The 13,329-nt window shown below is 29.7% G+C and overlaps 1 protein-coding gene across 1 annotated transcript in view; it reads right to left on the bottom strand.

The window, feature by feature from the left end:
• Rab14 (RAS oncogene family member Rab14) overlaps positions 1-13,329 on the bottom strand; it is a 45,140-nt gene that overhangs the window by 30,769 nt on the left and 1,042 nt on the right. The window contains exons 2-4 of the mRNA XM_035376483.2: positions 4,840-4,968; positions 583-760; positions 410-476 (exon numbers count right to left, since the gene is read on the bottom strand). Of these exons, the coding sequence (XP_035232374.1) occupies positions 410-476; positions 583-760; positions 4,840-4,945 (351 nt within the window). The 5' untranslated portion in view covers positions 4,946-4,968. The remainder of the gene's footprint in view (positions 1-409; positions 477-582; positions 761-4,839; positions 4,969-13,329) is intronic.

The raw sequence follows: 13,329 nt of genomic DNA, 5'->3' as shown, positions 1-13,329 counted from the left end.
AGCTTTCAGCCCCCCCCCCTTGTTTTTTGCTTATTGTTGCACTTCACAAAGTTTTCGTCAAAATCTGAAGCAGTAACAAAGTTTGGGTCTGCCTGCATGAAACAGAATTTCAACAAGACTACATACACACGCGCATACATACATGATTACTGCAAGAATACAAGTTCCTAGAACTAGAAAATTTTTTATCTGCAATAAAGGCTGATATCTAGATTTCTTATTGGTTTTCAGAGGGTTACAATGCAGGCATTTTTTTTATCTTTCAAAACAGCTAGTCAGCCTTTCATGCAACATCATATTAAATTGCATAACACAGATGCCTATTATTTTGTCCACCTGCATATTCCTATGCAACTTTCACAAAACAAATTATTACAAGAAATCTTTTAATAATTATAAATCATCATACTGTATTAGGGTTTGTCAGATTTCGGGCATCAGTAAGCCAGCTACTGAGATGATTGTAAGTACTCCGCCTACAAAAAACAAATAAGGTAAGTAACAAAAATTTGGGTAATATAAATACTAGACCTTTGATCTTTTTTCAAACTAAAACATAAAAATAAAATATTTGGTTCTTACCTAGTTATGTCATATACCATAAGAGCTCCTGCTGCTCCTCTATAATAACTACGTGTCACAGCTCGAAATCTTTCTTGTCCAGCTGTATCCCAGATCTGCAATTTTATTTTTTGCCCACACACTTCGATAATTCTGGTTCCAAATTCAACTCCAATAGTATGGGGACAATCAGCCATAACTAGGAAGAAAAAAAGTTTCTCTTTATTTTTAGGTTTTTTTTTTTTTTTTTTTTTTTTTTTTAATTCAACTTATTTTGAGGATAACATTTCAAATACTGCAAAGTATGCAATATTTCTATCTAAAAAAAAAAAAAAAAAAAAAAAAAACTTTCATAAATGAAATTACTGAACAAGTTCCAATGTTTTTATAAACAAACCATGATATTTTGTGTTTGAAACTTGATTTTAAAATACTGCCTTCAATGCAAGAAACTGCGATAATGTCTGTAAGAATACAGTATTTTGCTGCAAAATCACTACAGACTATAAGTACTTATATAAATATTACAAGCATTTTTAAAGCAATCATATATCATTAAAAATATTTGAACTGTAAATGTACAGCACAAATATTTTATCACATTTATTATTATATCACAAAGTTTACACCCGAACAAAAGTCCATCACAGGTAATTTTTAGATTCAGTATTCTAGCTTCGGAACTCTAGTTCAACTAGGATATTACAGGGTGGCTAATTTAACAATTTCATCACTATAATTGGGAAACAGAATACTCATTAAGCTAAAATATTTTCCCATCGCCTTAATTCTGAAAATTTTTTATCACAAGTGTTTTATTTCTTAAATATGGTTTTTTTAGATACATTTCTTGGATATAACTACTTTGCATATTCTGTATTGCCTCCTTATGCCAATTAAATAGCACAATAAATAATGGAAATGAACTATTGCTGCTGCTAACTGAAATTGCCATAACATGAATTCCACATCTGTGGGACAGTTTAAAATTCACTTTGATGTAGCTTGCTTTGCAAATAGATGTTACATAATTCCAATTACATCCAATAAATAACTATCATTTTGTATAAAACTTGGAGTACTGCACTTTTCCTACAGCCAATTTCATAAAGTGACTATCATACAGAGGGTGTTCACACATTTTTGTAACGATTTATTTATATATAAACAAACCTTAGAATTTTATTTTCTAATATGTCTGATAGCCCTTTTGTTGAACTATCATAATACATCTTGATTTTATTCCACTCATTTTTCACAATCTTCCAATCTATCCAATGTTTTGGGATGCCGCTTGTAAGAGCTTGTTTTAAAAGTCCAAATGCACAGTAATCCATAGGAGACACACCAGAGAACTTGGATGGGATGCATTTAAAGGGTATAGCTTCAATCCCGCTTTCATTTCTCATTTTTTTCAAAAAATAAAACAGTAGATTTAGAGGTATGGCTTGAAGCCTTATCCTGATGGAACTTAGCACAGTGATGATTGTTTGGATAAAGAAACGGAATTTCTTCTTTAAAAATAGGCGTTAAAACATATTTCTGATAATAATCCGAATCGATTTTGACATTTTCTACTTTCCTTATTTCAAGTTTTTCGTTATAAGAGAATCCAGTAATTACGCCAGAGAAAATTGCCTTGGGGGGGAAGGGAAGGCCAGTTCTATTGGGCCGATTCCATGTCTCAAAAGCACAACTTAGGATATGTACTAGATTTATATATAGCATTGTTCTAATATAGGTATTCTAACACAAAATCGGATTTTTACTGAAATTACATGCAATTTTTTTCTACATTTCGATTCTAAGACTCAATTATTCCAAACTACCAAGTTTTGTAAAAATCGCACGAGTAATTTTCTAAAAAGTTAGTTCACAAAATTTTAGCTTCTCAACGTTAATTAAATTTGATATATATTTATTAACATCTCTTTTTTTATTAAACTTATTTGATTCTTCCTTTCACATTTCGAAATTTAGGTTTATTCCAAATTGTAAAAAACTCACCTATTTTTTACAATTTATTTTAAAATAATTTTTAGAAAAAAAAATTTTGAATTATAACCTACAAAAATTTTGCCATCATCTTAAAATAGATATATATCTAAGCATACATGCAAAAAAATAAGTTTTTTATTCAATATTTCCGAAGATAAATGTGAGTTTACATTTTGGCGTATTTATTATAAGTGATAATAACAAAAATGTGGTTTACGCGTTTTGTTAAAAATTATTTGAAAGCATGAGCGATGACTTTTTTCTGCTCATGGACAATGAAGAAAAAGGAAAGAAAAATAGGTTGCTATAAACTAAGTTTGGCAAGTGAATTATTCTTGTTGTAAACTGAAAAAAAAAATTGCTAAGATAAATTTTTAAATTTCTCACCAAAAATTACAAAATTTAATATTTTAGGCATAATATGAGTCTTAGAATTAAAATATGGAAAAAAATCAATATGTTATTTCAGAAAAAATCCGTTTTTGTGTCAGAATACCTATGTTAGAACGAAGCTACATATAATTTAAGTCACGCTTTCGAGACATGGAAAACAAAATTTGAATTTCATCAGTAGAACGGAAGCTATAGAACCGCTCCTCTTTTTATTTTTCGCACTGTACATCTTATCTTTTCATTGTCTCGAAGCGCCATTTTGCTTCAGATTCAATGAGCTTCTGTCTCGGCACAAAATTTTCCTAATGTTATTTGTTGTTGCATGTTTCAAAATGTTTCTAACGTGAGGTATGGCACCATCATTAAAAATACTTATGCTGTAGCTTGCTGCTGCTTTATCAGGGTGAAATTATTGAGCAAAAACTTTGTATCTGACCCTATATTGCAGATTTCTTGGATCAGAAAATTAGCACCATTTTTTTTCTTCCTAAGATATTTCATTCAAAATCAGCTTTTGTTATTGCTCCTGAAGATCTTGCAGTTATTTTATGTTATGATCAGTTTTACGATCTTCAAGTAACTTCTCCACATCTTTATAGTTAACCACCAACCCGTGGTTCTGCCTATATACACAATAACATAGATAGCAGAAACAAAATACAGTTATAGATGCTCAAAGTCTTTGCCTGCAATATAATCTGGCTTTAATTTCTTCCAAGCATCATTCATAGTCCTAAGCCATTTATTGCCTGGCTTCAATAATGAGAGTTAAGAAATGGAAAATATTAAAATGCTCCCACAAGAACTTAGGTGTTAATTATGTGGTTACCTCAAAACACATCTAAAAACCACACATTGCCAATTTGAAAGTTTGTGACTCAAGGAACCATTTGACATCTGAAGTATTTTTGCTCATACACTCTGTTCGTGAATTGAGTTGTTTGTGATACAAGGTTCTACTATACACTGCATGTCGAGTGTTGCACTGAATTAATTCGCTTCAATTTTGTAAGTACTTCCAGTTTAAAAATTATCTGAAGATTTTTACAAACATTTCTTTTCAGATCTGGAGGTAAAGTAAACAATTCACTATCACAGCCAGGAAAGAGGAAATATTCAGCCTTGTACAATATTAACATTTATTCTTTACATATTGTATTATTTCCCAGATTCATGCAAAGCAGCTTCATGATTGGTCATTATTTTAGAAAGATGACAGTTTTTTACGCAATATTTTCTTTGAAACAGCTATTTTTAGCTGCTACATATTTTTGCCAGTATTCATAAAGTCATTGGAAGCATCTGGAAAAATCTATTCTTTAACTGTGATTTCAGATAATTTTTTATAATGGAAGTGTCTTTTTAACTTAGATTTGAAGCAAATAAATAAAAATAAAAAGTGATTATACAATAGTTATAAAAATATATAAAAAATTCCAATACTGTCATATCATACTTTGCTCAATAAATTTAATCATAAATTCCAATTTGAAGTCATGTGCATAATTTGAAAATATGTGCTCTTGCTGCTGTCAGAAACAAATTAATCAATATCACTTCCAAATTTTAACAATGCTTGTTCTATTTTATGTAGAAGCTAAACTTCAGGAAACATTTTGATGCTATCTTCCAACATTTAAAAAAATTTCAGGAAATGGTATAATGTGATTACAAAATTTTCACCAATATATATATATATAAAATCACTAAAATATTTACACACGATCCATTCTTCTCAGCCTATGACTCGCACTGCAACTTCTGCAGATGTGAGAAAAACAGCTTAAATTTATTCAGAGTTCCAACCAAAAGAAATCAAATTAAAGTAAAAATTATTAAATGGGACATATTAAAAAATAAAAAAATTATAAAAAGATTAATAATTACATTTCTTTTCAGTAAACTGATGCAGCAAACAAGATTTTCCAACTCCCATATCACCAATTATGATGTACTTGAAGATGTAAGAATAATTGTATGGTCCACCAGACATAATTGTAAAGATTTGAATGGACCCTGTTAATAAAAAATGACATTAGAAATATTTGAAAAATAAAACTGTTAAGAAAATTACATCATATGCATAGAACTATAACACAAATTTTCAAACAAGGGAATAAGAAACTCGCATCAGATTAATATGAAAGTGCTATATACCTTAGCATTTTAAAATTCTTCATACTAAAACCAAATTTTGAGTCATCTGTATGGCAATGCATTTGAGATTTATGATTATTTCTTAAAAATACTTATTTTGGTTGAATAAAATTAAAGGCAAAAACAACAGGAAGGTTTAGTGTGAAAAAATTATTTTAAAGGATTAAAATATTTTCCTCTTTTATTATCATTATTCTACAACCTGAAAATTTTGAACACAAACATTAAGAGTTTTGCACGTCTAAGTAATAAATGTTAGGTTCACACAGCAAACATGTAAAATATGCTAAAAGATTTAAAAAAAAAAAGTTTAATTTGAATTTAGAAATTATAAACTTATGATTGTAACTATAAACAAGTTTTTATTGTTTAAATAAGCACACTGTCAGAAACTTAATTGTATGAGCATAAAACGATACGCACGTAGTGCCTAGGCATATTAAAAAAATTGCAAAAATTTTCTGTTTGAATAAAGTTCATTTTAATTCACATATAATTGCAATGTAACAATTAAAAGATTAAACTAGACACATATTCTCATTCATCAGTAAACGACAGGAATAAATATACTGCGCATAACATATCACAGCAAAGCTCGAAATCTCTACGATAGAATCAACATTGAATTTCTTTCTTGGTTTACCTCGCATTTAATTTTTTTTCTTACTAACATTTCCTACAAATGAAATAAAATATTACAAAATCATCAGACATACTTAAAATTTTTGTAACGTGATCATTATTCCTAAATATATATATATATATATATAATCAAATTAATGAAATGAAAATTACTCCTATCAAAAGTGCAAATTTAGCTAAAACTAGATACTATTTCAATTTGAAGTCAACATCAATTCCAATCACCTATGCAATTTAAGTACCGATTCCAAGAGGTACACACAAACAAACAAACAAAAAGTAATTTTTTTTTAACTAAAATTTTGAAAAATAATAATAATAAAATGAACATGAATGGAATAGAATAAAAAGAAAAGTTGAATGATCTTTGGATTATGGTAACTTGGCAATTTCTTGGTGAAAATTTGGCGACCAACTCTGCTACAGCAACACCTTTTTTTTTTTTTGCATGACAATTTTCTGAATTTTTAAACCCTGTAAAAAAAACATATATGAAATTACCTTATCGCGAAAAAATATATACCCTTTCCAAATATGAACATTTCCACGCATAAAATAAATAAAATATCCAAAAACTTTTTAAATTATTTATTATATTATAAACGTCACCAACGAATTCATACCACAAACATTACAAATACTTAGTGTCAAATATTTAAAATTATTTCCATGCACGTTTACTTCAACTAAAACATATACCAAATTCCTACAAACATAAAATTCACAAAATAACTATCATTTAATTAAAATATCACTAAACCATGTACACGTCGACTTATTTTTACTTAAAAAAAATCCCAGAATTGCACAAAAATGGCATTGCGCCCACTTTTCACTATATCCATGTACACTGCTTTTTTCTCATAAATTAGAAAAATTTCGCGAAAATGCATGAAAATACTCAACGTATACTACTCAAACATATTCCAGAATACTACAAACATATAACTCACAAAATCATGATCATTAAATTAAAAAACACTACTTCAAATATAAATAAGCACATACATTAAATTAATAAAAATTAGATTACAATCCTAATTACTTTAAACTAAATCACTGTTAATAACAATTTTCAAATAATACTATTTTAATTTATTTACTCCTTACATTTAGAACAATGCATAAAAATAATATCCTCAAATGATTAAAAATACTAACTTACCTAATCTTCTTCAGAATCTTCATTACGTCGCTGCAGTACTACTGCTAATTTCTAAATCCTAAATCCAGTAGTCAACTGGAAGTCTATTCACCAAGTAATAAGAAATTTAAAAAATTTCACCTATACTCAAGCTACTTTCAGCAAACCACGTACCGTTCCTTACACTCCTTTTCACAAAATGTCCATTTCCACCATATTTCTTGCACCGCCATTTAAACTTGTAATATCCTTCCTTTCACACAATCTCAACTTATTATTATTATCAGATAAACACATTAAAAATTTACAATTCACTTTACATAGCGCCATGCAATCCGAAAATTAATCAACACTATTTCACACAACACACAATGAAGCTTTTCCAAATTAACCCCTTTTTCCGATTAAAGAACTGTAATTCGTCCATTAATGTCACGTTTCATACAACCCAGAATATAGCTAAATACGAAATTTTCAGATTTCCTCCCTTTTCCGATTAAACAACTGTAATTCGTCCATTAATGTCACATGACATATCTCATGATCTCTCATTTCCCTCACACAAAACAATACGTAATCGGAAGTGAGTGCTTCTCACATTATTACCAAAGTCCTAGGTAGTAACTTTATCGCCTCCCAAATGTCGCCAAACTACCAGTTACCATATTTCAAAGATCAGCCAAAAAGTTGTCTATCAAGCAATAGCTAATAGTAGTAGTAAAGCAAATTCAATTAAAAGGAAAATTAAATGAAAATTTTAGAATAATTATAGAAAAATGAATAACTGAAAAGCCAGTGAGATGATGCCAACTCATCCGGGAAAATCAGTTTTTATATACGTACATCTTAATAATCAACGTACCAAAAAAGTTTTAGTTTTGATTAAAGTTACACAGTTCCATCTTGGATTATGATAATAATGTATAACACACTTGAGCCACCTTCAATTCAGGTTAATTCAAGATACACTAGCAAATTACAACACAGAAAATGAATATGCAAATGAAAATATTAGAAACATTATACGTGCAATTAATTATTGCTTTTTCTTAATTCATTTTTACTAATTTTTGATTTAACTGCAAATAAGAGTTTATTTGTGCTTTATTTATAATCTACATTAGCTGTTTTGGTTCTGTATGTCTTGATGAACAGTGAAAAAACGTTTTTCTACCACAGATATTAATGAATGCACTATGATAAAAAGCTGCTGCCATAGCTATTTTGAATTAGAACGAAAATTCTAATTGCACAGCATTGAGGCAGCCTAAAGCTCTACAGCTAAAATACTAATTTCCATTTTCTCATTTCATAACACAGAGAAAAATTGCATCATTACTGCAAATTAATACTCAAAAAAAGAAGGTGGGTGAAAATATATAAAAAAACTTTCACATAGTGCTGTCATTAATTCTGAAAAGAAATTCATTTTGCTTACGCTACAAAAAGCAAAAAGCACTGCAAATTTTACCTAAATATGCCCAACAGATAAGCAGCAGAAAAAGTGTTTGCACTTTATCAGATGACACACCATTTCTGGTTTAAAACAATAACAACCAGTAACAATAATTCTCGAACAAGAGAATAAGTTAGACAATAATTAGCTCATTCTACTATGTCTGATAAAAAAATTATGTTTTAAGCTTGTTACATGTATCTTAAATCTTATGGTTTTTGAATTGATGAACAGTGAAAATACGTTATACTTTTTGTAAAATATTACCTCACTGCATGCACTTTCCTGTCAACATGTATAGCTTCAAATGAAAATTACACATATTTTCATAGTATGTTTTAATCATTACAGTGACATAAGGATGAGTTCTAAATATCAAACAATCATGTAAATTAGAGCTTAAGAGTTTAATACCTAAATCCCAGCCACTGATAAGAAAGCTTAAATATAATTTTCTAACTTTTAATTTTTGGGTGTTTCAATCAGAGTTACCGTATTTAGTTTCTCTTAATGACTTATAAGAGCAATCTACAACAGAAAAATTAATTAATCATTTAAAAAAAATAAAGAGGGTAAGATGAAAATAAAAATTCACAAATCCATGCAACCACTCCTTATACCACAAGCAAGCACCATTTCATAATGAAAAGATACTTGACACTAATTTGCATATCACTGCACACAATTCATATACATGTATATCTGTTTCCACACGTAAGCACAGCCCTAAATAAGTTAAAATTCTGATCAAATTAAGATTCCTGCATAACACATTCCTAGAAATTTTACACACCACATTTTAGCTTGAAAATTTTCAATAAATTGCTGGTTTTTAATTATAATTACTTAGCTTAGAATTTAGAAATTGTACATACAGTCTATGCAAAATGTTCTGATGTTTTATTAATATGGCCAATTTTTCTTCATTCAGCTCAGTTATTTGTTTGCCTAATATATTAAAACAGCTTATAATTTAAGAATTTCTGAAGATCCCAATGAGTTATTGTTCATGCTCATGCCACAAGGCATTGCATTATTAACCCATTTGTGCCTAGTGCTAGTAAATACAATATATATATATATATTATATTCTGTATTTAAAATATCTAATATAAGTTATATATAATTTATTTCATCTAAATCATATCTTTGATTCTAACATCTCTAATTCTAAATATCAATACTCTGTTGAAATGGAACACAAACATTATTATACTTATGAACTTGAACACTGATTCATAGACTCAAACTTGATCTTAAAATTCCTGTACATCAATAGTTTTGTATGACATACAAAAAAGAAAAGGGAAATCCTCATTTTAAGGGAGAAGCAGCACTCATCTACTTTCTTCTAATGCCCTAATACGTATGAATGAATACAACTCTCTTGTTGCCAATCAGCAAAGTGAAACTCTTAAAAGCTCCTGACAGTCATACGACTTTGGTCAATAAAACAAAAAATACTCACTTTGGGTAGAGTAGACTTTAACCCATTAGCCGCTGGTGTTGCGTTGAAGCAACTGTCAAAATAAATGCGTATATAAATATAACTACATAAGATATTTTATACCAGCAGATGATTTTGTGTAGGGAATATTATGACGATTATTTCTGTGAAAATATATTTGCCTTCAACAATCATTTTGTTTATAATAATTAATCTCATATTTTAAGCAAAATTTTCAACCGGGTATTTTTGCTGAAAATATTTAAAGAAAGAATCCCTGTCTTTATGAGTGATCTATTTTTAGTCAAGGTCATCGTTTATCAGAACATTACATCAATCAGATGTTTATATTTGTGTTGGGAAGGAAGGGAAAACAGGTGTTGTGTTGACGCAACGTCAGCAGGAAACGGGTAGTCAATCTCCTTTTTCACTCATTCCTTTCGATGTTCCGGTTGTTTAAAAATGCCTAGAACAAGGTATCTTACATTAGAAGAAGCCTTTCAAAGATTTTTTGATGAAGAAACAGATGATAATGTTAATAATGACCAGAATGAAACTGATATCGTTGTTGTTCCCCCAGAAATTGCAGAGGCTAATGTCGAAGAAGAAAGGAATGGCAATGTTTGAAATACTGATAATGATATTTTACCAAATGATACTGCTGGGGAAGTTGAAATTCATGTAAGAAGTATGTTTCAGCCTTCTAAAAGCAGTCATAGTCATACTAAAAAGTTTAAAAAGCAGAAGACTGAAATCTTGAAGTGGATAAAAATGGAACTGTTAGTTATGTCTCAGGAAGAACATTAAGAAAGAGATAGAAGAGAAATTATAAAAGACAAAATACAAGGTAAAACTAGTGCACAGATTTTCGATTTTCTTTTTGGTTTAGACATTTGCTCTCTTCTCGTTCAACAGACAAATATACACGCTCAGCACACACACACAAAAAAGCCCAGAATTTATTGCATCTGAAGCCTATACGAGAAGATTTATTGGAATATTATTCCTTACAGGATATCATTCTTTACCTCAAGAAAATATGCATTGGTCCTTTAATAAGGACATTTCTGTTCTATGAGAATTGATATCACATTTGCAGTACAGGAATATATGAAGCAGAATTTGCATTTGACAATAGTCAAATTGACAATACTGATAAATTATATGAGGTGAGACCATATCTAAACTTACTAAATATTACCACTTTTTACTACTGGAAATATAAAGTCTCTTTTAGATTTCATATGCGAGAATGCATTATTTCTTTTGCAAACTCCTATTGAGAGTGTAGAATTAGCCAGAAATAGATCAGCAACAGGAAGACCTAGTAAATTCAGCATTCAAAAACCATTGCTTGGAGATGGTAGCCATTTTATCGTAAAGTCCTTTGATAACAAAAGACTTTGTTGTAAAGAGCACCATAGCCAGACTGTTTATAGATGCAAAGTATGTAATGTAGCTATACATCATGATTGTAATCAAGCTTTTCATGCTTGAATCTTTCAAATGAAATAATCTGCATTTGTAAAAGAAATACAATGTATATTTTAATATTAAATTAATTATAAGTAAAGTGATTTGTAGATTTATAAAACGTTATACTGCTAAAAAGTAATCCTGCGCTCCACTCAAAAGAAACATCACACGAGTACAATCCTACTCGCTAAACATCCATACTCTTTTTCCGCTGACGTTGCGCGAACGCAACACTCGCTTTTTCCACAGGTAAGAGCATTTTTTAAAATTTCAATGTAAATTTATGTTATAAATGTTTAATTTAATATTTGTTATTATTTTCATGAGAAAAGAAACATTCCTTGTAGTTTTGGTGGTTAATGGGTTAAGGTACCCCTTGTATTATGGCGAAGTTGTTATTTAATTTATCGCCAAGTTGTTGTTTCATTTATGGTAGCCTGAGTAGTTGAATATTATGGAAACATTATTGTGATGTAATTGGGTGCATGAATCTGGGAAATTTTGTAAGCATTTTTGTGGTGTGTGTTGGTTTGATTCTTTAGAAGGTAGAATGACCGAATGTAGTAAGATTAATTTGAAGTGTCTGTACGATTTGGAGCGAAAGAGGAAAAGAGCTGACTGGTGTGTAAATGAAGGTTTACTTAGTAGCCATTATAAGTGTCCTATATGTAGGAAGGATATGCGTCTAGTAGAACGTAAAAACCGTTTAGATGGATTTGAATGGGTTTGTAGGAAAAAAGGTTCAGATGGTCACTATGTGAAGCATTCGATCAGAAAGAGTACCTGGTGTGGAAAAAGTCATTTGAGTATGATTGATATTTTGATTTTTACGTGGCTCTGGGTGTACGAAGCGAACTCGAAAATCATGGTAAGTGAATATTTGCTTTTGGTAGTGCTTAAATGTATAACATGTTTTTCTGATTGATCTTTAGATTATGGTAACTTGGCGATTTTTTGGCGACCAACTCTTCTACAGCAACCCTCTATTTTTTTTTTCCCCGCCGCCATTTTGTCTTCGCGAAGTAAAGACATGTTTCTTTTCTTTTTATCTACTGAACACTTTTTCCAACAATCTACTAGCCAAATTACACTTATACTAGAAATTTTATCTAACAAAACAGCTTAATCATGACAAATATTCACTGCAAAATTGGGAAAAAGTGCACAAACGCAAACTCCTTGCGCGTTTTTCACAATAACACATACACATAAACCATGTACACGTAAACTTATTTTTACTTAAAAAAACATACATATTAACATTACCGGGATCGGGTTCAGAAATGCATGCACGTACAGGTGTATGTGAATATATTATGTGTACACGTGCATACATACCTATATTTCTGAATCTGATCCCAACAACAGAAGAGTAACTACAAGACTCATTACCTCATTAGCCTGAAAGTTCATTTAGTTTTTAGTTTATGTTCATTTCCAAAATGACCGAGCAACAAAAGTAGAAGCAATATATACATACCAAATTTCTGCAATCTTCAAACCTTTGCTTTCATACAAAATATGACTAATATTACAAAAAAAAAAAAAAAAAAAAAAAAGAGAGAGAGAGAGAACTGTTGAAAGTTTTAATTTTAGCTCACAGCAGAACTTTCACACCTCATAACAGATGCAAGGTGAAAAGTTTTTATTTGATATCCATATACAACAAATTATTGCCTTCAGTTGATAACATCAGAATTTTCTTATATTTCATATGTTAGTTTTTTATAACATATTTCCATTAATGTCATTTTTAATACCTAAAATCAGAAAAATATTTAATATGATAGTTTGGAATGACTTGTACACGAAGCAACCAGCTTTCCAGTCATCTTTATAATGCACATTGTAATTTGATGGTATTTAAAATCTTTAATTTTTCATAGATTAAGACTTTATGCAAAAGAACCAATACATAGTAAATGTCTGACAAATTTAAAATTCTTAAACTCTCAGTGAAATACGATACTTCTATACCAGTTTATTACTAATGACATCATCAGCTAAATATTCAGAGTAACATATGTTTTGAAAGAGATGGAGGAACTTGCTATA

Source organism: Stegodyphus dumicola, chromosome 3 (assembly GCF_044657685.1).
Source record: "Stegodyphus dumicola isolate Sdum_Otavi_A_Nest chromosome 3, ASM4465768v1".
Classification (NCBI taxonomy): domain Eukaryota; kingdom Metazoa; phylum Arthropoda; class Arachnida; order Araneae; family Eresidae; genus Stegodyphus; species Stegodyphus dumicola.
Note: the sequence above shows the minus strand (reverse complement) of the source record. Positions and strands in the feature narration are given on the sequence as shown.